General features: G+C 37.8%; 1 protein-coding gene across 5 annotated transcripts in view; it reads left to right on the top strand.

Annotated features, from left to right (window-relative positions):
- Positions 1 to 264: 264 nt before the first annotated feature.
- The window catches only part of key (NF-kappa-B essential modulator kenny), a 145,452-nt gene continuing 118,299 nt past the window's right edge, over positions 265 to 27,417 (top strand). For 4 of the 5 annotated variants that reach the window (XM_068227160.1, XM_068227161.1, XM_068227158.1 and 1 more), the window contains exons 1-4: positions 265 to 469; positions 713 to 933; positions 19,430 to 19,529; positions 25,531 to 25,661. In XM_068227160.1, the coding sequence (XP_068083261.1) occupies positions 721 to 933; positions 19,430 to 19,529; positions 25,531 to 25,661 (444 nt within the window). In that variant the 5' untranslated portion in view covers positions 265 to 469; positions 713 to 720. The remainder of the gene's footprint in view (positions 470 to 712; positions 934 to 19,429; positions 19,530 to 25,530; positions 25,662 to 27,417) is intronic. The other variant, XM_068227162.1, reaches the window with a different exon arrangement.

The following is a 27,417-nucleotide window of genomic DNA, read 5'->3' as shown; positions in this document are numbered from 1 at the left end:
GCTCGGTGAATATATCGGTTTAGCCATTAACCTTATGGATCTCTACAGCCAAAGCCCAGGGACAATATCACAGGCTTTTCCTTGATTCGTAACACGTATCTGCACTTCTTGCATTTAACCATCCGACGAATTCTGAGTACCTGGCTTCCGTTCTCCGGAATTAAAGTCACCGCCTTCTGCAAGAAAGAAAAGAGGAAACATAAACATACGCACGTGATTAGACAGTACTGCTATCTCTCGCTCCAATGAGCCATCATTGGAATGCCAAAGCTATGTAATTAGCAGACAGAGACAAGTACTTCGTTATCGGTGGAAGGTTTCATGCGTGTTGTCAGGTCCATTTGACAGCGATTTTCAGAATCTAGGACCAGCAACAGTTTGAATGCCTTACAGGAATTGTTGCAGTACACTTGGCAGTGCTCCCTCATTTGTCCACCATATACTTAACCTTAAATTGTGATTTTCAAAGGTAAATATTATATATCTTCCCAGTATATTGTTTGCAAGTGTGATCTAATGTAAATAGGTTTGTCAGCTTACTGCATGGCAAGAGTAATGATTAGTAATATACTTTTGCATTCAGCGCATTTTAAGATTCCTGCAATGTGCTTTATTTGCATTTCGTAAAAAGTGGCTGAACTGCATTTTAGATCCTGTAGTGTTCCCGAGAAAAAAATGCATGTTTCAATTAAACATTGATACGAATTTACAGCTGAAAAAATGATGAAAGTAACTGATAAACACGACATTCAGAATCATGGATTTGGACCTGAATCATCCATAACCAGTGAAGGATCATTTGTGGTTTTGGAACGTTCTTCTGTTCAAGAACCTGATGCAAGTCGGTTTTCTAACTGTGCACCACCACTAATGGTTTCTCCCATATACCCTCAAAGTTCAAGTAATGTCAGTGGACCACAACCAGAAAGTCAGGTTAGTTGATTCACATAATTATTATGGATATGCTGCTAATCAATATTGTTTACTTATTATTAAGCACTTCCTGTCTTTACATTAAAATTTAAAGAATTGTTCAATTGATAGCAGGATGTTTTTTATCTGTGGGTGAAACTCTTAGGTTTGGTTTTGTAGTACGCACAGTGTTTAGGTATTGTACAGATATTGTACTGGAACTGTTCAATGAAGGCTGCACATCCTTTTCTAATTATACTAAGATAGACTACAAGTTATTAAAAACAATGTTTTTATCAAGTCAGTTTAATAAGGAAGAAATATTTATATTTTTGGAGATTTAAAACATTCTTTCAAATATTTAATTCATAGATCAGAAAATCGTTCAAGCTCTTAAAGCTTTTTTCAGTAAAATAGAATTTTCTATTGAAATATTCACTTTTATTTATTTTTAAGGAAACTTGAAACTTAGGAACATTATTGTATTGAGGCTTATGCATATTCATCAAAAGCAAGCAAACATAGTTTTTATGGTAGCCCGTTACTATTCAGCGGCGACATGACGATAATGAAGTACAGTAGGCCTAATGCAATTAACATTCTTAATCCCAACAAATTGTGATAATGAAAGCAGATTTGGATCTGAATCATCTATAACCAGTGAAGGATCATTTGTGTTTTTGGAACGTTCTTCTGGTCAAGAACCTGATGCAAGTCAGTTTTCTAACTGTGCACCACCACTAAAGGTTTCTCCCATATACCCTCAAAGTTCAAGTAATGTCAATGGACCACAACCAGAAAGTAAAATATATCGTCAGTGTAATTGTTCTGAAACTGTCATGCATTGTTGGAATCTTGAACATTCAGAAATGCACTTCTGGAAGTTTGGGCCAGAAGCTTGAAAATTGGAGAAGATTTCTGTTTGAAGATATTGGTCATACTGTTCACATTTTGAAACAGATATTCTCATGTGCTTAATTTTCACACATAAGCAGAGTTGGGAAGTAATTAAGTAAAAGTAATATTAAAACTTCAGTGGTGTTCACGCAACATTAATACCATGGTTGCCGCTTGCATCACCAATATCTACACGGGGTATTACTGTCCTATGTTTATTTCTCGCAGACAACGTGATTGAGCGAAGCAAAACACTACCAAACACTCTTACTTAAGAACTGGACCACCAGTGAGCAAAGGGGGTCTGGAGGTGTAAGCCTCCAGGTTAGAGCTGCAAAGTGGCCTTAGGCCTCTAGTCACCTGAGGAAACACCATTGGTCTGCACTGGTTAGGGTAGGGCCTGAATAAGGCCATTGGTCTGGATTGGTTAGGGTAGGAACTGGACAAGACCATTGGTCTGGATAGGTTAGGGTAGGGTAGGGTCTGGACAAAACCAGTGATATGAGGACAAGCTGCAAAGTGGCCTTAGGCCTCTAGTTATCTGAGCAAACACTATTGGTCTGCACTGGTTATCTCATCATTACTTCTTGATCTCCAGAGTTTTGTAGTTCTTAACGAACAGAGTATTTTTCGTATAATTTTTCTTTCCAGTACTTCTAATTTATTTAGTTTGTAATTCAGTACTAGACATTCATTCACGTATAGGCATTTCGGTTTGACTACTGTGTTGTAGTGTTGTACTTTGAGGTTTTTAGATAAACACTTTTTGTTGTAGATATTCCTAGTTATAGGCCTACCAAATGCTCTTTCCATCTTGTGTATTCTTTCTTCTACAGTGGATTTTTCCAAACCATTTCTTGAATTGTTTCTCCTAAATATTTGAATTTCTTTACATTCTATATTAGACCAATTTCTGTTGTTAGAAATTTTGGAGCATTTTTTACATTTGTTGTAAATTTGTTTTTTCTACAGATACTCTTATACCTGTTCTATTAAATAATTCAATCATTCACCACTGATCTATATTTAGGGCAGTCGTCCAGATGGCAGATTCTGTAACTGTTGTTTACCTAGTCTTTTCTTAAATAATTGCAGAGAATTTGGAAATTTATTGAACATCTCCCTTACTGGGCGAGTTGGCCATGCGGTTAGGGTTGCGCAGCTGTGAGTTTGCATCCGGGAGATAGTAGGTTCGAACCCCTCTGTCGGCAGCCCTGGTTTTCCTTGGTTTCCCATTTTCACACCAGGCAAATGCAGGAGCTGTAGCTTAATTAAGGCCACGGCCACTTCCTTTCCACTCCTAGCCCTTTCCTATCCCATCGTCACCATAAGACCTATCTGTGTCGGTGCGACGTAAAAAAAAAAATCTCTCATAGGAAATTATTCTGATCCATAACTCCCCTTTCTATAAATTAATATTTGCCCCAATTTGTTCTCTTAAATTTCAGCTTATCTTCATATTTTGATATTTTCTACTTTTAAAAACACCACTCAAACTTATTCGTCTACTAATGTCATTTCATGCCATTTTCCACTGACAACTCAGAACATACTTACCACTTAAGAGTTTATTAACTGAACCATATTGGTTAAATATTTATAATTGGTCTGTATTGACTACAATCTTATCATTAAAATCACACATACATGTACTATCGGCCTAGTCAATACTTAAAATTATATTTTAATGTTTATTACCACATTACATCCCGAACATGTTTTGAGAGCATCAGTTCTCTCTTAATGTTTATTACCACATAACATCCCGAATATGTTTTGAGAGCATCCTCCCCGTAAAGGTTTCGTCTCTTAGAAGTGAAGCTTCCACGGTGTGAAGAAGACCAAGATCGTAGCAGCTATCCCTTGGAATCTGGAAAGGAAAATCCGCGAGGCTATCAAAATCAAGAAACATCCGAACAACATAAATTTAGAAGGAGGATACAAAATCAGTCATTCTTGGATGCCTATCATTCATAGTTTAAGACATACAGACCACAACATAAACACACGGGCCGCAACCCCATTACATAACAGCGCGGGCAAGCCCCCACTACCTGGCTGTGACATACACTTTCCAGAAGTCTCGCGAGACAGCCAGGGCTTACGTCAGCCAGAAAGGCTAGGATATAAAAGGCCAAGATCAAGGCCACTCTAGTAGTGTAATTTCTGCCTGCGAGACTGATTACCTCGGATCGAGTAGGAGTATTTCAGTCGCCTTGACAAAGAATACTGCAATGTATTCGAAACGTCGGCAAACTGTGCGTGATATGCGTACAACACGGTTCAACCCGGAAATTAAATTAAATAATGTTTTGAGAGCATCAGTTCTCTCTTCTTCAATGGTTATACAAATTGCCCAAAATTCGTAGACCTATTATCTGTAACATTATAAAATACACCGTAATATGGTTACAAATCTACTTGCTATCTGTAAGGCAACTCATTCTAACATCTCGTATTTAAACTACAATCTGTGTTAATAATCAAACAATACAGTTTCTTCTACTTATAATCCAGCCTTGTCAAAATAACAACTTCTGCTCATTGTGCTAAAATAAATGTCTATTTCACCCAAACTTATTAAAACCTTCCACTCTGTTTGCATCTTCTACGAAATGCAGCTTCTTCCTCTGCTATCAAATGTCCTGGAGCCAACACAAACTAGATGTGAGTCTATCCTCTCACCATTAAACAATAACAACATAAAGTCTCTCTTAAATCCCATCATTGATGTTCCAAACGTTGAAAATATGTATATAAATGACTTACATGTCAGTCACCGGGTGAGTTGGCCATGTGGTTAGGGCCGCGCAGCTGTGAGCTTGCATTCGGGAGATAGTAGGTTCGAACCCCACTGTCGGCAGCCCTGAAGATGGTTTTCCGTGGTTTCCCATTTTCACACCAGGCAAATGCCGGGGCTGTACCTTAATTAAGGCCACGGCCGATTCCTTCCAATTCCTAGGCCTTTCCTATCCCATCATCGCCATAAGACCTATCTGTGTTGGTGCGACGTAAAACAAATAGAAAAAAAAATAGCCTCCTTCCTACTCCTAGGCCTTTCCTGTCCCATCGTCGCTATAAGACCTATCTGTATCGGTGCGACGCAAAAAAAAAAAAAAAAACATGTCTGTCAGCTGCACACACATCAACACAATCGATCTTGCTTTGTGTTATTGTCATAGGGCAACATGCAAGCTGGTTGAACAACCCCCAAACCCTCGTCTCATTCCTCCAATGGTAAATTTGGTTGTACGTGTATTCATCTTCTAATACTGAAACACCAAAACACAATAATATCCTCTTCATTTCCTAATGCGGTATTATGAAGGGAAGATTCCTAAATCGCTAACTCATACTCACACGGTCAGTTGTCCAAAATAAAATTTAGAATAAGTGTTAGAATGAGTTGCTTTACAGGTTTTAGCCTAAGTAGATATGTACCCATATGACGGTGTGTATTACAATGGTATAGATAATAGGTGTAAGATTTTTAGGCAATTTGTATAACCGCTGAAGAAGAGAGAATTGATGCTTTCGGAATATGAACGGGATGTACATAACATATGGTATAATTTTAAGTATTGACTAGGTCAGTGTTTTATGTATGTGTGATTTTAATGATAATACTTAACACTTAATCGAGCAGCTCGTCTCTTTTCTCCCAAATCTTCTCAGCCTGAACTTTCCAACATTTTCGTAATGCTATTCTTTTTATTATTTATAAGTTTCATATTCCGTATTGATTGGATTCAATGTAATAGACAAGAAAAATGTTCCACCGATCAATACATTTATTGTGAATCAATTATTGCACTAGTACCGGTTTCGGCCTATCTTGGCCATCATCAGCTAGCACACAAATTTACAGTCATTAGACAAAATTACTAAGATGTTACGTTAGGGCATCCGGATGTCTAATGAAAAATGGAAGTAAAATATATTGCAGTATGTTGCGTTAAAATATCTCTGATTAAAAGTGGTGATGGTTATAATAAACTAAAACCTATTGATTGAGCATGGACATGAGTACATAAACACATTAAAATATATATGCCAAATCATAAGACACTAAAAAATATAGCACATTAAACACATTAAAACATGGTATATTTTAAAAACGTCTATTAAAATTTGAGACTAGTACTAGACCGGTACTAGTGCAATAATTCATTCACAATAAATGTATTGATCGGTGGAACATTTTTCTTGTCTATTACATGCTATTCTTTTGTCGGAAATCACCCAGAACAAGTTAAGCTGCTTTTCTTTACATCTATTCCAGTTCTCAAATCAAGTAATCCTGGTGAGGGTCCTGTGCAATGGAACCATACTCTAGTTGGTGTCTTACCAGAGACTTATATGCCCTCTCTTTTACACCCTTAGTACAACCCCTAAATACCCTCATAATCATGTGCAGAGATCTGTATCTGTACCCTTTATTTACAATCCCGTTTATATTATTACCCCAGTCTTCTCGTACTTAAAGGTACTTAAAGTGATACCTCATAAGGAACTTTCACTCCCATCAATGCAATTATTATTATTATTATTATTATTATTATTATTATTATTATTATTATTATTATTATTATTGAATCGCAGTGTATTATCGCATATACAGTAGAAGACTAATCCACACATCCTAGAAGTACTGAAACAAGATACCTGGTACGAAATTGACAACTTTACACAAGAACGAGGGATGTATAGTTTCTTTTACAGATGTGGGCTTTTCCTAGTAAGGTTTTTTTTACCTGATTCACTAGAATGTATTCCAGAAAAACACTGTGCGCCTGTTTCTTAGTTCAAATGCTCTCTCTGTATATTGCCAGTGTAAAGCTTTTAAGTCTCTTCTTATATCAGTATGGAGGTTGACCAAAACTGTGATGACTGAGCTCGATAGCTGCAGTCGCTTAAGTGCGGCCAGTATCCAGTATTCGGGAGATAGTAGGTTTGAACCCCACTGTCGGCAGTCCTGAATATGGTTTTCTGTGGTTTCCCATTTTCACACCAGGCAAATGCCAGAGTTGTTCCTTAATTAAGGCCACGGCCGCTTCCATCCTACTCCTAGCCCTTTTCTGTCCCATCGTTGCCGTAAGACCTATTTGTGTCGGTGCGACGTAAAGCAAAAAAAAAATTGTGATGTTTCCTAGTCAATTCTCATTCTGTGATATATATATTACGTTTTCAAAATACATCTGTGCTCAGCCATGCCAGGAACTACTGCTTGTTTATGTTTTGTCATCTGTCATCAGATATATATATTACAGTGAATTTATTTTGTCTGCCTTAGGCCCTTTCTTCCATCTAACCATAAAATACAACATTTACATGTGCAGAATTAAAGTAAATAGACTACAGTTGAAACATCTTGCAGCTACTAAAAAATACAATGTTTTAATAAAGAAAAGTAAAAAATAAGAAATAAATTAATACGATGATGATTTATACATTTATGACATGACTGTAGAATTTTTTTTATTTTTTTATTTTTTATTATTATTATTGATATATACAGTCGTATCAGTACACACGTTTTTAAAACATAACCGGTTTTCGGACACTAAGGTCCATCATCAGTGTTAATACTTAATTTAATTTCACATAAGTGTGTCGTCAAAATGAGTTAAAAATGAGTTTAAATTTGTAGCCCTGTTGACATCAACATGTTAAGGCTGGCTTTCCTTCGTGCTCAGGCTGTTGGTGAAGGAAAGCCAGCCTTAACATGTTGATGTCAACAGGGCTACAAATTTAAACTCATTTTTAACTCATTTTGACGACACACTTATGTGAAATTAAATTTAAATATTAACACTGATGATGGACCTTAGTGTCCGAAAACCGGTTATGTTTTAAAAACGTGTGTGCTGATACGACTGTATATATCAATAATAATAATAAAATAATTATATCAGCACTGTCAAAATGGCTTTGATATTTTATAATGATTACAATGACTGTAGAACTCATAAAATCTTAACTTAGCTATTTCTATTGTCCTTAATAATAACAGTTTGATTATATAAAGTCTGTCATTTGAAGAAAGGCTAATGTACAATATTAAAATATCGGTGACAAAGTTGCCTGAAACTAGCAGGCGAGGCCCCTCTGACAGGGACAGGTAATGTATTCCATTGTCATGTTTTAGAGATAACAAATTAGTTTGTGTATCTTGTGGTGTGATGATGGGAAATAGATAAGAGTATATCAGATTTTGACCACGTTCCAAAAATGTGATTAGATGAGAGGTGGTGTAATTGCAAGTTCAAGTAGGGAGATGAGCATGAAGAGAATATTCGATAAAGCATGAAGATTTCGGCGCTGCTTGAGTTTTAGCCAAATGAGTTTATCTTAGCCAGGTGTAACATCTTCATAGTAACGTAGATCATATAGGCCTATATGTGTATATATATCTATTGAACGCAGGTGTTTTGCGCTTGTTGTACACAGTGTCACAGTAGTCAAAATGAGGTAATACCAGAGTGCAAATGAGACTTTCCTATAATATTCGAGAAAATATATTGTGAAATCTTCTAAGTGAGTTAAGTGTTGCAAATACTGTACTTTCGTGGAGATGTTGATAATGTGTTCCTTCCAAGAAAGATGTTAGTCTAGTATAACATTGAGATCTTTGACTGATTCCCTGAAATCAGTCAGTGAATTTTGTAGGTAGAATGTTGCTAAAGTTAGGTTGCTTATGATTTTTTAATGAAGTTGAGGGCGAGAAATTATTATAGCTTGAGATTTTGTTATTTAATCTGAGACCATCCGTGTTGCAAATTTCTTGCAAGTCTGTAATGAAATTTTAAATTTCATCAGTTAGTCTTTCCGGTTCAGTGTGCAGGTACAATTGTATATCCCCCTGTGGGTGGGGGCAGTAGAATAACACTCACGGTATCCCCTGCCTGTCATAAGAGGTGACTAAAAGGGGCCCCAGGGTCTCTGAAATGTGGAGCATGGGTTAGCGACCACGGGACCCTTAGCTGAGTTCTGACATTGCTTCCACCTACTTGTGCCAGGCTCCTCACTTTCATCTATCCTATCCAACCTCTCTTGGCCAACTCTTGTTCTTTTCCGAACCCGATGCTATTAGGTTTGCAAGGGCTAAGGAGTCTCATTTTCATGCCCTTCATGGCCCTTACCTTCATTTTTCGAAGTGTTCCCTTCCATTTTATCCCTCGGATTAGTGTTATATAGAGGATGGTTGCCTAGTTTTACTTCCTCTTAAAACAATAATCACCACCACCTGGCAGCATCCATATGGTGTCTGTAGCTGTTTACCAACAATATAATATTGTTAATATAAACAGAAAACAGAAGTGGTCCTAGGACAGAACCCTGTGGGATGCCAACCTCTATATCACCAGGATGCATATTCATTATTGTTATTTCTTACACACTGCTGACAACCATGGAGTTATGAGTTCATCCATTGAAGACTGTCAAAAAATGGAGTGTAAATAGTTTCAAAAGTAGTATGTCTATGTCAGCTGAGTCAAAAGCCATAGAGAAGTCAAGAAGAGCTAGGACTGTAATTTGTCTTTTGTCTATCGCGTTGCGAATGTCGGAAGTGTTGCAGATACTTTTGTGGAGATGTTGGTAATCTGTTGCTCCCAAAAAAAATGTTAGTCTATTATAACATCGAGATCTTTGACTGATTCACTGAAATCAGTAGGTGAAGTTTGTAGGTAGAGTGCTATGGTTACATCGGAAACCAGACTGGTATTTGTTTGTTTGCAAGTAGTTGAAAACTTTTGGAGTACAATGTACGAGGCATGTTTTTTAAGTAAGGGCCGTTTTGTTGTAGATGCTAGTAGTTCGCACGCGTTGAAACGAGCTCAGTTGCAGCTCTGTTGTTAGCCTGTATGGTTCTGTTCTATGCTTGCTCAAATATTCAAGATTATCGACTCGCCTGCACTGTGCAAGGTTCGGTCAGTGATATGGTGTTTGTCGGCAAGGAACCTGTCTGCTTCAGACATTCACCGACAGATTTGCGAAGTGTACGATGCTAATACTATGAGTGAAGGCAAAGTACGTAAGTGGGTACAAGACTTCAACGTCCGTGATGAGGCCTGCTCCGGTCTCCCATCTCTGATCACAGACGATTTGGTGGCTTCATTTGAAGCAAAGATTTGTGAGTACAGACGCTACACAATAACAGCTCTCTCAAACGCCTTTCCTGACGTGTCTAGGTCAGTGCTTTACAAAATTGTCTCTGAAAACCTAAATTTTAGGAAACTGTGCTCCCGTTGGGTCCCTAAACTCCTAACGGAGGACCACAAAAACAAAATACTTGAGCATTTGATTATGTTTTTGACTCGTTATGCCAAAGAAGGTGACGACATGTTGAGTCAAATCGTAACGGGAGACGATACATGGGTTTCTCATATCACGCCCGAATGGAAGCAACAGAGCATGGAATGGAGACACACACATTCACCTGTAAAGGTGAAGGCCAAACAGACTCTGTCCTAGCGCAAGATCATGGCGTCCGTGTTTTGGGATAGGCATGGTGTTTTGTTGTTCGGCAAGGAACCACTATCAGTGCGGAAGCCTACTGCCAAACCTTGAGAAAGTTACGCCGAGCAATACAAAACAAAAGACATGGCATGCTGACAAATGGAATTGTCCTTCTCCACAACAATGCAGCTCAGACCCGAGGTTTATTAGACAGTTTTGGCTGGGAAGTTTTAGACCACTCACCCTATAGCCCTGACCTTGTGCCGAGCGATTATCATCTGTTCTGCCACCTCAAACATTATCTCAACGGCAACCACTACAGTGATGATGACGAAGTGAAAACGGCCGTGAACTCTTGGTTATTGGAGCAGGCGGCAACTTTCTATGAAGAGGATATTCAAAAGTTGTCAGGTATGATAAGTGTAAACAAACTTGGTGGCTATGTTGAAAAATGGAGTAAAGTATGTGAATCTGCAAATAAATGTGGTGTTTGAAAATCTTCTTTCGTTGTGTAATTATTTTCAAACGGTCCTCACTTAAAAAACATGCCTCGTATTCTAGGGCTTTTGAAAACATCTATAATATACTCACCGATCGCTAGTTGGTTATGTATTTAGGTGGTGGTTTTTAGCGAGCGGGACGACAATAGCAGCTTTCCAGAAGTGCCAGTCATTAGTGAATGTTTAAGTATGTGAGTTATAGGCTAGTAGGTAAAATTATGTCAGTTATTGTCTTAATAAGTTCTATTTCTGTGTTGTCATACCCTTTGGATTTTGATTTTATTCTAAATATGGCTTGTTTAACTTGCGAGGAGATCACATGAGAAAAGTAGAATTTTTCTCTGTCAGGTGCAGGGGAGTTGTAATTGCTGTATAGTGTTCTATGTTTCTATGTTTTCTGTCAGTTAATTGAACGAGTTCAGGATTATCTCAGTAGGATGATAGTCTCTTTGTATATCTATGCTATTATTTCTTAGTTCTTTCCATGCTATAGCAGGTGTAGTATATTTTTTTTAACAGGGTATGTGCATGTCTGATTCTAGTGGGCATTTAAATGCATCAAAATTGTCTTGTGTTGGTTGTCGCTTAGATTTCCTATGTGCGGCATCTTTTCTTGCCATTAGCTCTTTTTGCTCCTGGTTTAGTCTTGGTGCTGGGGCTCATGTTGTCCCTGCTGTTTTCAGCGGGGTGTGTGTATCGTAGAGCAAGGTCAGATATTCGTTAAATTTGTTTACTTCAATGCCATTAACTGTCAGTACATGGAGCCATGGAACATCTAGTGCATCTTCAGTAAACATACTGTAGTCAGTTTTAGAGAGTTTTCTGAATGTGATAGTCCTTGATTTAGCCTTTCAGATCTTTAAGCAGTAGGAAATGTATATTAAGACATAAGCTGAAATTCCTGGTACAAATGTCTGTCCGTGTCGTAGTACTTTGTTTGCACTTTTTACGATCATTAAGTCAATTGTCATGTGTGATGTGGGGGTGCTGTACGTAGGGATAGTTGGTAAAATCCTCATATCGCATGACGTAGTCATGTTTATAAGCTTATATCACAAACAATACTTGTAATGTTTATAAGCTGCCGACATTCGGCACTGTTGTTTCCGGTGTCTGCGTTGAAGTCGCCCATGACAGTTACGTGTTTGTATTGTGGAAGTACTCGTAATAATCTGTTCTCTACGTCCTCATCATCATGTTCATTTCCCGTTTCCAGCTTCTCGGATCGGGTTGTGAATCAAGGACCTCCATCGCCGCCTATCTCTCCACCACTCTTCTCCTTTTTTTAAGTACATCTTCTGGTTTTCCTCCCCTCTTCTCTATGCAATCCCACACTGAATCTGTCCACCTTTTTCGCGGTCTTCCTCTTGGTCTCTCTCCTGACTGTTGGCCACGCGCCCTGCAGACAAGTAACACACTTTTGTAATTACATACCTTGTCTTTGAAACTTATTTATAAGGTTGAGACGAGTCACCCTCCACCGTAGCGCTTTCTTTACTGTTAAACTTTCACAAAATGCGGAGTCGTACTAGCACACGTCCACTCGCTCAATGGGCAATAAGGGTGATTCCTCTGTAGTTATTGCATCCCTTTTTATCACCTTTTTTAAATATCGGGATAATTAAACCCCTTCCCCACTCCTCTGGGATTTCTTTCTTCCTCCAGATTATTGTAAATAATCTATACAGCCACCGTAGCCCTATTAGTCGTGCTGCTTTTATCATTTCCATAGTTACCTCGTCCTCTCCTGCTGCTTTACCGCTCTTCATCTTTTGTGTGGCTTCCTCTTTCTAACATTGATGTCTCCTTTTCTTGTTCTTCTTTCCCCATTGTTTCTTCTTGCTCCTTCTCATCTACCAGTTCACTGTATTTAATATTTAGCAATTCTGAGAGGGATTCTTCCCATCTTTTTAGTATGTCATCTCTTTGGATCAATGTCTGCCCTGTTTCAGTTTTTACAAATTTTGTATCTTCCCTATTTCGTAAACTGTTCTTCACCAAACCATACAAAACCTTTTTACTTCCCTTTATATCCTCCAGTAAAGTTTCTGTGAAACTTTCCCAGCTCTTCCATTTCTCTTCTTGTACTATTTTCTTACATAGCTTTTTGGCTTCTTTATATTTCTGCCAATTCTCTGTACTATTGCTGCCTATCCACTTCCTCCAAGCCATTTGTTTCTCTTTAACTGCTTCTTTTACCCTGCTGTTCCACCAAGGAGTCTCCTTTTCCTTTTTCCTCCCTGATAGTCTTCCACAGGTGTTTACTGCACACTTTACAGATCAATTTCTGAAACATGTCCATTCCTCTTCCACACTGTTCAAGCCATCTTTGAGAATTTCTTTCTTCAGATCCTCTTGAAACTTTTCCCTTATTTCTTTCTCTTTTAACTTCCATCCCTTTATTTTTCTTTCCCATTTTTCTGTTTGTTATTTTACAGTCTTCATTTGGCTACCACCACTTTATGGTCTCCTTTGAAATCTGCTGTTGGCATTGCTGTCACATCTTCGGGTTGTCTACGTTTCTCCTTCTCCACCAGAATAAGATCAATCCTTGTCTTTGTCTTCCTATTTCCTCAACCATATCTAGTTATTTTTTGAGAGTTCTTTTTCCCAAACCATGTATTGCTAACAATTAATCCATTCCTTCTACAAAAATCTATTACCAAATCTCCTCCTTATTCTTGGTTTCCATAACTATAGGGGCCAATTATCTCTTCTTTTCCCTGTCTGTCTGTTCCAACATGTGCATTCATGTCTCCCATTATTATAACCTCTTTTTCTTCAATACAACTTTCCAGTTCTTCTAGAAACTTTTCTAAACATCCATTTGCATTCCCTGATTGGGGTGCATAAACCTGTATGAAATCCTTGATTCCACTCTCAAGTCCAAGTCTAACTTCAATTATCCTGTCACTGATCTGGTCAATTTTGTCCACATATTGCACTAGGTCTTCTCTCAATATAACACCAGCACCATTTGTTGCCATTTTTCCTCCACTCCAATATAATCTATACCCTTCCTTCAATTTTTTTTTGACATTTCCCCTTCCATTTTGTCTCACTTATTCCCATCATTACTATGTCTTTCTTCTCCATATACTCTTATCAGTTCTTCTACCTTGTCATAACATTGATGATACCGATTCTTGTGATGTCTGGTAGCCCACTTCTCACAGTTCCCCCAGAGCACCAGGAACTGCGTGTCACGTCAGGGTGATGCCCTAGCATTTTCCGAGGCCTCGATTCACTTGCACTCATTTTATAGGCTGGTTGTACGATGCGTTTGCCACTCCCAAAGGCATTTTATTACCTTCTACCAGGTTCAAATTAGGCTGCCCCTTACATGGAGTCAGACGCCTTTTGTAACTACTCCTCTGGAGTACAGATGCTACGGGTTTGCCCCTTCCGCCATCTCCACTGCACCAAAGTCCATCTTCTCCGCCGTAGATGCCGTTGAGGTCTTCACCCATAACCCATGGCAAGGGCCCTCCATATTTATGACCCCTGGAGAGAGGGTGTCCCAGTATTTTAAAGCCCTTAGGAATTGGGCTACCTGATTGTTCCGCTGGTTTTATTGGGTATTTCAACCAGCCCTGTGTACTGAAGGGGCCCCCTATCTGCCACCTGGGGACGCACAAGGTGCCTTGTACACCACACAAACAGCACATTTATGATGGGCTACGATTACTTCCAAAAACATGAACTTGGGTCATCTATTGTATTCCCTTTCTGAACATGTGATTATCCTAGGCTTTAAACTGGTTTTGATTATCGCTGCCACACCCCCTCCCCTCTTTCTTGCTCTGTCATTGCAGAGTAGACAGTAGCACACAATCTATGACTGTTCATTTAGTTGGTCAGTCCTTGGTGATATTATGGTTTCTTTTGCTCTAACATTGTTAGCCCCTGAACTATCAGCAGCCATTCCTTTCTAAATTCATTCTATTGTTTTTGCATTTGTAACACTTAGGCCCTACAATGTTTTCCTAAAATCCATCTTGTCATGTCAGTAAGGGAAGATTCGCATAACTCTGTTAGGTCCACTGATGTGCTCACTGCTGGCTCGACTGTCCTCTACCCACTGTGATGAACACTAGTGCCGTCTCACTCAAGTGCAGTCGTATTTTGAATAAATAATAACCACACTGAACATTGATTGAAGAGCTGTCAATATCGAAGCAACTCGCTGAAAGAAGAAAGTAGTTCAATCAGCATGTAAGAAAGGATCAGATGTTTTGAATTGCTTTTGATGTTTGACTGAGGTTAGGAAAGAAAGGTCTGTCTGTTGGATATCAAAAGTAGAAAAGGGCTAAGATTGTTTAGGTGAATTCACTATGTGAAGCTGTAAGTTGGTTGTGGGTACAATGTTGAAACACGGAATATAATGAATCTAATAAATGTTCTTGAAAGCCATTAAAAAAAAAAAAAAAAAAGGTGGGGGTGGGGGAGAAGTTACTTGATTATGAAAGAATATGATAGAATGATGCACTTCATGCAGAATTTAAACATAAAGATGAAGCCTATAAAAGTGAAATCATGTTGGTTAAGGAAGCACATGCACTATTGCACAGAATATACCCATACTTTACCAGATCTCTTTTGTCCACATACAAACAATTGGGAAAATATGAACTTAATTTGTATTATACATATTCAAGCTGTAACACATACTGTGATGCATGCATGTTTATCTAATAAAATAATTGAGGTTTCCATATGATAAAAGGGATGAATCTGACTGTCCATATCACTTGAATCTTTTATATAGTAACAAAAATAAACTTGCTTGGCCTAACTAGTACTTCAAATCAATGCTAATTTTCCTTGCATTATACAATATGTAGCAAGTATGATAATGTCTCAAAGCAGTGCTAATGTTGCCCACTTATGTAATGCAATGCATGCAGAGTGAGTTTTGTTGGTGAAGTTTTTGAATGGTAATTTATTTGTTTGTTTATTTATATATTTATTGTCTTTCTTACATCATACCTGACTTCTGAATTAACCAACTTTTTCTTAGTTTGACTACCTGCCGGTGGACTATGATAGTTATGGCGTCAAGTTTCTGTGGTTTGACACTGTGGTGGAGGTGTATATCGCATTTTTTCTACTGGCCAAAATCATATTTCTAGATTTCCATCACAAAGGACTGGTGCTATAAAAATGAACTGCTATTTCATCACCAGGGCTCAGAAGTTAAGGAAAAGTCCCTATGGCTTATTGGTCTTTGTTTAGCCTTTTTTTTAGGTCTTAACGGCTTTTGTGCAACTTCACCTCCTTTCAACTACATTTTTACTGCCTATTCTCATTTTGAATCGTCAGTTTATCCATCACTAAAATACATATATTTGGACCATATCTGACAAGAGAGATAATTAAACTTGTGCCTGAAAAAACAAAAAAAACGGGTATCAAATTATGTGCAAGATAAGTAAAATATTGAAAGGAGAAAACGTTGATGTGTTTAGTTTTGACGAGGAAGATCTCACTTGATTCAAGTTTGAACCCTTAACATCAGCTGATGTGGAGAGAAGTTTCCTGATGTTTTGCATCGTGCGGTCTGAAAACCGATGATCCTTTACATCTAAAAACCTGGAGATGACTATTGCGATATACTGCAAAGCAAACTGAGGTAAGGTTTCCGAATTCCAGTTTCAGTTACTCTAGTGTGGTTACGCCAAATGTGACTCCAATTATATTAATTTCAAATTTCTTTATCCAGGATGTCCATTGCGGGTTTGCTGAATTCATTCTAGGTTGAACAAAATATTTCATTCTAAATTCTGCAAGTACTTTGTTAAAAAAGAAACCATGGAATTTCTTTTTTAAATTACTGTATGTTAATCTAAAAGCGTACATTGTCAGAAAGACTTATTTCACTTATATATTTTTGCACTGAATATTGCATACCACGAGAAAAATGCATTTTTTCCCTTCATTAAAACTGAAATTATGAATGAATATGGATCACATTTTTACACCTTTTTGCCAATTTTAGGTTCTTTTTTTTATATTCTTAGGTCTCTTTAAAAGTCTTTCTTAGGCCATTTATAGGTCTTTAACTTCCAAGCCCTATTCATCACAGTCTGGCTGGAGTCAAGGTATCTTTTGCCTTCAGTACAATGAGAATGAAACCTTCCCTCTCCTTCTGGGTTTCTGTCATTAAGGAAAATGCTTAGGAACCATAGGTCAGGAGTAATACTGCTGAGTGTCTGAAGAAATGGAAACCTGCAGATTTGAAGTGTGTAATGCAGTTTGTCATATGAAAGCTCTGGAAAATGTGTGGATACATTGAACTGTCGATAATAAACGGAAGCAGTTGAATAATAATAGACCTAACAGTAACATTTAGAAGAGACAACTCACAAGACAAAGAGATTGACATTGAAAAGAAAAGGCACCTTGTTTCGAATATCTGGAAGAATAATACAAAGTAAAAAGCTGGGAAGTCACAGGACTGTTACTTGGTTTGGTGCTTGCAAGGGAGTACCAAATTTATCTACTACAATTTTAAAATGCTTTTAGATTAATTAATGGTTCATGGTGTGGGTTACTGTAGTCACGTCCTAGTTCGTGAACAATAGGCAAGGGCTGAGTGGCCTAGTTAGTGGTCCTGAGAGTCGGGATACCAGTTGCTATGGAATGGGAGTGGGCATCTTGGACATATTCTGAGTCATGGCCCTCCTTGTGCTCAGGCGGCTAGGACTATACAATTTACCGGTGGTCCATAACCCGTTAGAGGAGAGATCCTCACTTGGACTATGTGCAAGTAGAGTAGCATCCTGCTTCATGAATTTACCGAGCTCAGAACATTTTAAGCAAGCCTCGGACCTGTGGGAGTAACGGAGTCCCACTCCCATTCGACAGGCGAGGGACCCCTTGGAAACAACATGGCGAACGAATTGGAATTTGATGGGGAGCTATCAATATTAATGGGGCTTATGGAAGAAAGAAAGTAGAACTGGCTGAGTCAGCAAAGAGGTTGCACCTGGATGTGCTAGGAGTAAGTGATATTCGGGTAACGGGAGATAATGAGGAAGAGGTAGGAGATTATAAGGTGTACTTGACGGGTGTTAGAAAGGGAAGGGCAGAGTCTGGGGTAGGGCTTTTTATCAGGAATACCATTGCACGCAACATAGTTTCTGTTAGGCACGTAAATGAGCGAATGATGTGAGTAGATTTGTCAGTTGGAGGAATTAGGACTAGAATTGTCTCCGTGTATTCACCATGTGAGGGTGCAGACGAGGATGAAGTTGACAAGTTTTATGAAGCATTGAGTGACATCGTGGTCAGGGTCAACAGCAAGGATAGAATAGTGCTAATGGGCGATTTCAATGCGAGAGTTGGGAATAGAACTGAAAGATACGAAAGGGTGATTGGTAAATGTGGGGAAGATATGGAAGCTAATGGGAATGGGAAGCGTTTGCTGGACTTCTATGCTAGTATGGGTTTAGCAGTTACGAATACATTCTTCAAGCATAAGGCTATTCACCGCTACACATGGGAGGCTAGGGGTACCAGATCCATAATAGACTATATCTTAACCGACTTCGAATTCAGGAAATCCGTTAGGAATGTACAAGTTTTCCGGGGATTTTTCGATGATGCAGACCACTATCTGATCTGTAGTGAACTAAGTATCTCTAGACCCAGCCACAGTGAAGGATCTAGTGTACATAGAAGAGTAGTTGATGGGAATATCAAGGGACGTGTCAGATCTAAGTGTTACAGTTATGGAATGAGGACAAGAAATGAAAGTTTGAAGAAATGTATTCAGGGAGATTTTCATTCAGAGTTTGATATACCAATGTAAGTGTAGGAAACTTCCATTGCCTGTTGGGTTTCAGCCAGGAAAGATCTAGGGGTTACTTGAGCATCATAATTCAAGTTAAAAGCAAATTGAAGAACAGAGTTCAGTGTTCATTGCAGCTTTTTAGTTTGTTCACGAGTTGCCTCAACAAGGACGTCAGTAGTCAAGAAAGGTAGTATCAAGGTTTGGAGAAGTTTTATCTGTACATCTTGTGGCAAAATGTCCTCATGTTGTTTCAGAGGGTGTACTTGTGGTTCAGATTGCACATTAAATTGGAGGTCATATGGGTATAATTACATACCATCTTCTAAAGAAAATCTCTGACCTGGATGACCCTATGCTTGACCGATGTGATTTCCCATGAAGTTTAAGATGTCAAGTACTGGTTTTCATTCATCCCAGTTCAGTAGGATATAGAGTGGTTATGGCCCTACCTCACCTAAACTTTAAGCCTGTTCCTAGTTTTAGTAATGGTATCTGTTCAGCATCATTGTACATTGCTCAATTGCTACCAGATATTTATCATTCTCCTCTGTGCAGGCTTGAGTTTGACACTACCTAGTACTTAATCATTCTTTGATATTGTGTTAAGAGTCATGGGTTGAACACTCCTTACGTTTTGCATTTGAGTGTTTCAATTTTTTTATCATTATTGTTCTAAAGAATAAAGGCTTTACTAATGATATTTAATAAATAATTTATTACATATACTGGCATTATTTTTAATAATTCTTAAAATAAATATTTAATTTGTTGTCTTATTTAGGTAAATAAAGAATAAATAAAAAGTTGTCTAGTTTTAGACTAATGCTACTTTATGTAAACTATTACTTTTTTCCCTCTTTTCTAGAGTTCTAGCTTTTTACCTGGATCAATGCCATCTGATTTAAGTCCAGAAGAAATACAAAGGAAATTGAGAGAGTTGCTGCAAGAAAATGTGGAACTTAAAGGTCAGTAGTCTAATGATCTGTCATTGAATCTTGATATGCTCTCGGTTTGTTCTTAAAACTGTGTCACTGGTCTCAAGTTATTGTGTTATCTTTTTATTACTATAATTACTTATTATTATCTATTATTATAATTAATCTTTTAACTCCCAGGTACTTGGAAGGGAACGTTTGGTTTGCAACATTTTCCAGTATAACTTAGTAGCTATGGGAAAGGCCACTACAGTTAGGATTTAAAGATAAACATTTCATAATGTTCCGTATCACAATTAAATTGAAATAATAAATAAGGTAGTTCAACCTATTCAATACAAATAAATACGAAATGTAGTGTTACATTCCTATTTAATTATAAGGGGAAGCGGTACCAGTTTCGACCCCAATCCCGGTCATCATCAGCCGAATAAAATGCAAAAAACAATGCATATGTAAGAAAGAAATTAAAGATCAAGTCCCCACAAAAACAGTTGAAGAGGCAATATAAAACAACGGGGATAAGCACTGTAAAATTCAGAAGAAGTAGAAGGTAAGTCACTTAAAAGAAGCAAGGCGCAATCTTCTGAACAGCAGCATAGCACACACAAAGTTCGGCATTGTCTCATAATGTTTACGAGAAGCGGAGAGCAGTTAAATGAGCCAGCTTGCATACACTATCAGGCGCGAAGTCACAACACAATCCAACAAATATGAAGATCCAAAATTGTGCAGAAGCCGAAGACGAGTAGCTCAGTTGAAGTAAATTGCCAGCTCCCGAAGATCAGCGCGACATATTAAACGTTGGGCACTGTGCTTTCAAACGCCGACGGAACTCGATGAATAGCTTAATGTCCAGTATTCGCTTCAGTAGCGAAAATGTACATACAGTATATATAATACAATTCAATATAATTGAAATATGTAAGTAGGATCTTGTAGATTTTTTAGAACAGTTGACGTGAAAAACAATTGTGAAGAGAAAAATGGTAAAAAGCGCAATACCAGAAACAAATGAAAAACGTATATGCACAGTGCGCTATTTCTTGAAGATAAAAATTCAGGTCGTATTTGAAGTAGTCAAGTCGGTGCAAGGCATGCACTGGAGTCCCGTTAATCCGAAAGTCCGGTTAATCTGAACTGAAATATTCAATTTTTAAAAAAATCTCCTTATTGAAATGAAAGAACATATTATACAATGAAGATTTACTTGCATTGTATTAGTCATATTTTACTAGAATAACTTAATGTAAACATAATTACACATCATAAACGATCAATCACTGGTCGTTTATCTTTACAAAGTCTGTTAGTTTTTTTGCCGTAGTGATTGGAACCTACTCGAAGATGCAGTGTTAAACCAGCGTATCATAAACATCCCATCAGTGGGCGTAGCAGCGGAGTGTTACTCAACGTAGCGTACGGCAAGTTCTAAGGCGGCCGTGGCATCTGAATGTGACACTGGTTGTTCATTGTGGTCTTCTTCGTCGTCACTCTGTTCCTCATCAACTCCAGATTCTTTCTCCACCATAGCTACAATTTCTTGGTCTGTTTGTAATTGATGACAGTCAGCTTCCATTCACTCGCTAATGTGATTTTCATTGTCGTTTTCTCCTCTATGGGTTCTTAACTACCCTACTGTAATTTTATACAGTATTTTATTAATGTAACTGCTAAAGAATGGACATTTCAAACTACAGTATGTACTGTATTGTAGAAACTATTTTCCTCAGACGGTTGAGGTGCTGGCCTTCTGACCCCAACTTGGCAGGTTCAATCCTGGCTCAGTCCGGTGGTATTTGAAGGTGCTCAAATACGACAGCCTCGTGTAAGTAGATTTACTGGCACATAAAAGAACTCCTACGGGAGAAAATTCTGGCACATAGGCATCTCCGGAATTGTAAAAGTAGTTAGCGGGACGTAAAAACAATAACATTATTAGAAAATATTTTCCGGTTAATCTGAAAATTTCATAATCCGAACAGACTCCGGTCCCAGTTAGTTCAGATTAACGAGACTCTGCTGTATGTACATTTTCGCGACCGAAGCAAATACTGGATCATTAAGCTATTCGTTGAGTTCCGTCGGCGTTTGAAAGCACAGTGCCCGACGTTGAATATGTCGCGCTGATCTTCGGGAGCTGGCAATTTACTTCAATTGAGCTACTCGTCTTCGGCTTCTGCACGATTTTGGATCTAATATTTGTTGGATTGTGTTGTGACTTCACGCCTGATAGTGTATAGAAGCTGGCTCATTTAACTGTTCTCCGCTTCTCGTAAACATTATGAGACAATGCCGAACTTTGTGTGTGCTATGCTGCTGTTCAGAAGATTGCGCCTTGCTTCTTTTAAATGACTTACCTTCTACTTCTTATGAATTTTACAGTGCCTATCCCCGTTGTTTTATATTGCCTCTTCAACTGTTTTTGTGGGGACTTCATCTTTAATTTCTTTCTTACCTATGCATTGTTTTTTGCATTTTATTCGGCTGATGATGACCGGGATTGGGGTCGAAACCAGTACCGCTTCCGCTTATATTTAAATAGGAATGTAACACTACATTTCATATTTATTTGTATTGAACAGGTTGAACTACCTTATTTATTATTTCAATTTAATTGTGTTACAGTTAGGTCGTTGTCGTTGTTGTTGTTGTTGTTGTTGTTGAGTTTTCAGTCCATAGACTGGGTTAATGCAACTCTCAGTGCCACGCTATCCTTTGCTTACCTTTTCATTTTTTGTAATTACTACATCATACATCTGCTCTAATCTACTTGTCAAATTCATACCCTACTGTTCTTACAATGTACACTTCCCTCAAAAACCAACTGAAAAAGTCCTGGGTGTCTTAAGATGTGTCCTATCATTCTCTCTCTTCTTCTCATCAAATTTAGCCAAATCAATCTCCTTTCACCATTTTGATTCATTAGCTCTTCATTTGTGATTTGATCTATTCTCTTCCTTTCTGAACTAGTTATCGTGCATGTTTCACTTCCAAACTTCCAGATGAAAGACTTCAAAAACATCTTTCTAATTCCTATATCAACGTTCAAAGTGAGCACATGTCTTTTCTTTAGGAAGGCCTTCTGGTGCTTTTGCTAGTCTGCATTCGATGTCCCCCTTACTTCTGCCATCGTTAGTTATTTTACTACCGAAGTAACAATACTCATATACTTCTTTTAAGAATTCATTTCCTAATCTGATTTTTCCTGCATCACCTGATTTTATACGACTTTGCACCATTACTTTTGTTGTGGACTTATTTTCATCTTGTACTCCTTCACGAAGACTCTGTTTATACCATTCAGCAGTTTCTCCAGATCATCTGCAGACTCAGATAAAATAACAATATCATTGGCAGATCTCAGTGTTTTGATTTCCTCTCCTTGGATTATGATTCCTTTTCCAAATTACTCTTTTTCCTTTTTTGACGTTCTGTATGAAAATTGAAAAGAAGTGGGTGTGGGTGGGGACAAACTGCAGTCTTGCCTAAGTCCTTTCTGGATTGCTGCTTCTTTTTCAGAGCCTTTGATTCTTGCCACTGCAGACTGATTTTTATAGAGATTGCAGATAATTTTTCTTTCTTGGTATCTTATTCCGATCACCTTCAGAATTTCAAATAGCTTGGTCAAATCAACATTATTGTATGCCTTTTCTAGATCTATGGATGCCATTTACATGGGCTTTTCCTTCTTAATTTGGTCCTCTAAGACCAAACGTAAAGTCAGGATTTTTAGATTGATGCTTGCACGGTCCATAATTGTAGACAATGTATTGGAGAAGTCTTCCTCATGAACAGTCAGTATTTTCTTCTGAAGGCGCGGAGCAAAGTTCTTTGCGAACGTAAAGAGTTTCACCTTGTTTTCTTGACACGGCATAACCCCAAAGCTTATTATCATATCTAAAGTCAGGATTTCTTCACATGTTCCTACATTCCTTCTGAAGCCAAAATTGATCTTCTCCCAACTCAGCTTCAACTTTTCTTCCCATTCTTCTGTTTAGCAATTTAACTAGGAAGAAAAACAAACTTTTTATGCGATCACATGCATTAGTTCTCAGCAACTGCAGTTTTTATGTATTTGCAGCATAAACAGGGTCACCAGCATGCCCTTAGTTAAAATTGAATTGAAATACAATGAAAATGTGCAGTTGGTACAGCTGTTGATACTGTTTTATGAATTTCTGTTTGTCACTTTTTCAAAGTACACTTGCTTTGACAGTTTGAAATTGTGGTTAGTTGACATATGATATTAGGATTGAAATGTTGTGGAGTTGTTGGACCAATTTCATAACCATGTTGTTTTATAGTGTTTTTAACTGGGCCTATCATTTGTAATCTTGGACCACTTTGGTTCATTTTCTTTCAGTTGTAATCTGTAATTTGTTTTGTCATTTTTTATATTTATATGTATTGAAGCAAGATTTCAGTGAGAGTTTGACCCTGATTAATGGTTTACCTAGTATCTGTTTCAAGCTACGTCTTATCATCCTATCAGCATGATTGTCAAACTCAGAAAATATGTGCTTCATTAAGGATTTCTTCTTTTTTTAAACCTTGGGGACAACAGATTCAAGTGTTAGCAGAGTTGGCAAGTGGGACTTATAATGCAGACTTCACCTTCCGGTAGTGAACATTTTACATGTATATTTTTCCAAAAAAAGAAATGTATTACCTTGGTATCACAGAATTGACCAGTTACCAAATCTTAGATCTAGTGAGGGAAAGTTGTTTTTTGTAATCGGACATATTCATAAAAAAGAACATGGTTACGATATTTGTCCGATAACTCCATAACATATCAATTCTAATACCACTTGCCAACTAACCACAGTTTCAATATTTATATTGATACTAAAATATGTCTGTCCATAATGAAGACTTCTCTGACAATGACAAGTTGAACTTGAAAGAACTTGACCGTTGGTCTATTGTAGTGATACTCTCGTTCTTCACCGGTGGCTCACTGGACACTGTCCTTCCGAGTGGGAAGTGATGATGTCATCTTAGCTCAAAGTAAGATGTTTCCTGTTCAATATGTCTATGTGTTGCAAAATAGACAGCAAGTTCATCAGTCTAATGAAAGCCAATGGGGGAGGAATATGACAGAAGGAATAAATCAAATAAAGTACAAGGAAAGACTGACAAGGACAAAAGAATAGAAAGAGATGAAGATGAAACCATCATCGTTAGAGAAGTCTTCGTAGTGGACAGACGTATTTTCTCTTCTGAAGACACGGAGCAAAGTCTCTGCAAAGTTTTCTATCTGTTTTCTAATATAATGTACTGGCGCCAACTTTGGGGGGCAAGGCATCCCCACCCTCAAATGATCTTAGAGGGGCAGAGTGCCATTTTGCCCTCCTGCAAAATTCTCCTTCTAGATGTTACGTTCCCTTAAAACATGGAGTTTGGTAGGCTTCAGAGGCTGCTAAGATGTTAAATTTCAAGAAGGTGGTATATGGTTTTATATCAAGAAATGAGATTAGAAAGCAGATATTCCTTCAGAGAACTACATTTCCCAGTGGAGACTGTTCAGGCGGTACATTTGGTGGTAGAGCTTTTCACATTTCGTATCACGGTAATAGGTCATTTATTAAGGAAATATATTTATGAAGTAAGGTTTTTTTTTTTTTACATTCTTTTTTTTACTTGTGATTGTTTTTGTTAGCTTTGCACATAGATTCCTTCAAAATATTTATGAATCAATTTGTATTTTTCTGTTTACTTGTGAATGTTATTGAAACCTCCGTACATAAGACTTGTTCAAAAATGTACTTGAGAAACAAGCTCTGTTATTGTTCTGTTTTTTCTATTTGTGAATATTGTTATTATATAGGAATGTTCACATTAATAGTTCTTCATTTCACATGCCTGTGTTCATGTTAATCATGCCCCCCCCATTATGTCCTGAAGTTGGTGTGCCTGATATAATGTGTACTATTTTGTGTGTGCATGCTCAAATTGCTGACATAAAATTGAAGGATTGACTTATTATTAATGAGATTAACTTCTGAAATATTCTTTTCATTTTCAGAAACTCTACATCAGAATAACCTAGCCATGAAGCAGCAATTTAACACACTTGTTATGTGGCAAGATGAAGTTTTTAAGGTTCACCAAAGCCACAAAGAAAAATTTGCTGAAACAAAAGATCTCATATTGAAGGTATGTATTAATTATATCATCAAGCATATTAAAAAAAAAAAAAAAAAATTGAAACTTGGAACTATTTACAGTCAGAAAAGTAGAATTGTCAATACTGAAGCTAAAATCTTGTGTTGGGAAGTGGGAGCAAGTGACATTGGAGGATATGCATTAGGGGAACTTTGAATTCGATGGGCATTGCGTTAACCTGTCCCCACTGATTTGATCCATTCTTCAGTATACGTACATGCAGGCTATGGCAGGAACTTTAACCAGTTCAGATTGCAAGGCGCAACTCTCACCCATTTCAGAGAAAATGGAATTTCAGTATTTTGAGAGTGCTTTAAAAGAGCAGCACGTGACGCATTCTCATAACAAACGTTTATCACAACAAGCAAATTCTCTGTTTATCAAGCTTGTGATCCACAGATCTAATCTTGCCTCTGTAGTGTTTTCATGGGTTTGTTTTTATGTTCAATTAGTACATTATTTCGATTACAAACACATTAAATATATGCACAGTACAAAATATGTAATTACAATTAAATTAATAATATATCTTAGTTCCACCTATTCAATACAAGAAAACTTATTAATGCAAGGTTACATTATAAGCCAGTCACAGTTGGGACCGGTTTCGACCTTTAGCCAGGGTCATCTTCAGCCTGTCGTTCAAAAGGTGCAAGGTGAAAATTCACTGGCAAATAACAAGAGAACGTAGAAAACATAAACGTTTTTCACATGACGAAAGTTCAATATCATATTAGAAAGATGCACTGGATATTCAAAATTCTTTTAAATTTATCAAAAGGTCCAAAGCAAAGCAAAGTCATCTCCGTACAGGCCATGAAGGCCCTTGGAGGGGTGGAAGTTCAAGGCTTCCACTATCCGTAACCTCGGCACTTGATGAGGTCGAGTGGTTAGCTCTACGCCCGGCCGCCTTTGCCCCCAGAAATTAACGTAGTACTCATTGTTGGTGTAGGCTAAGTGAACCTCAGGGCCATGTGCACCACCGGAAGTGGAAATACCGTTCCTTAAATTTTACAACTTCCTTACGGAGATATGAACCCAGTCCCTCCGGGCGAACCGAGCATGCCTTTACTGTCTCGGCTAGGCAGCCCCCTTATCAAAAGGTACAAGGTAAAAAATTCACTAGCAAATAAAGGACGTAGAAAACATAAACCTTTTCATATGACGAAAGTTCAATATCACATAAGCAAGATGCACTGGGTATTCAAAAGTCTTTTAAATCTTGGTGTGGAGATAAATAATTCTCGATGTTGGATCTTGTAGTCACGTGTTTTATAGATTAAGAAACAAATAGCAGGTTGTTATTGTTTTTACACAGAAAATTTGAAGTTAAGCACCAGTGTGAAGAGAAATAAGTGCAGTATTGGAACAATTATCACAGATGACAAACGAAGGTATCATTAAAATGAATGCTCAAAGAGTTCTTAAGGCGGCGAAGTGGTCAATCTAATGGTCAAGTCATTCTGAACCATATTTGAGAATAATTCCCAGTTCAGTGTGGAGATAGAGATACTTATAGAAAGTAAAAATCAGTTTGAGGTGGATAGGAGTAAAAAGGGGTGAGAAAAAATAAAATGAAATTTCACTTTGTAAAGGGTGAACGAGTTTATGAAATACAGTGAGGAGTCCACTCCCCTTTCCTCCTTTCTTTCATCTCTCTTTCACATCTACTATCTTCATTTTTGACCCTCCTTTTTCGTACTCATTTCCAAATCTTATCCCTCACTTCGTCGATATATTTGTTGCA

The sequence above is a fragment of the Anabrus simplex genome, chromosome 4 (genome assembly GCF_040414725.1).
Source record: "Anabrus simplex isolate iqAnaSimp1 chromosome 4, ASM4041472v1, whole genome shotgun sequence".
Classification (NCBI taxonomy): domain Eukaryota; kingdom Metazoa; phylum Arthropoda; class Insecta; order Orthoptera; family Tettigoniidae; genus Anabrus; species Anabrus simplex.
Note: the sequence above shows the minus strand (reverse complement) of the source record. Positions and strands in the feature narration are given on the sequence as shown.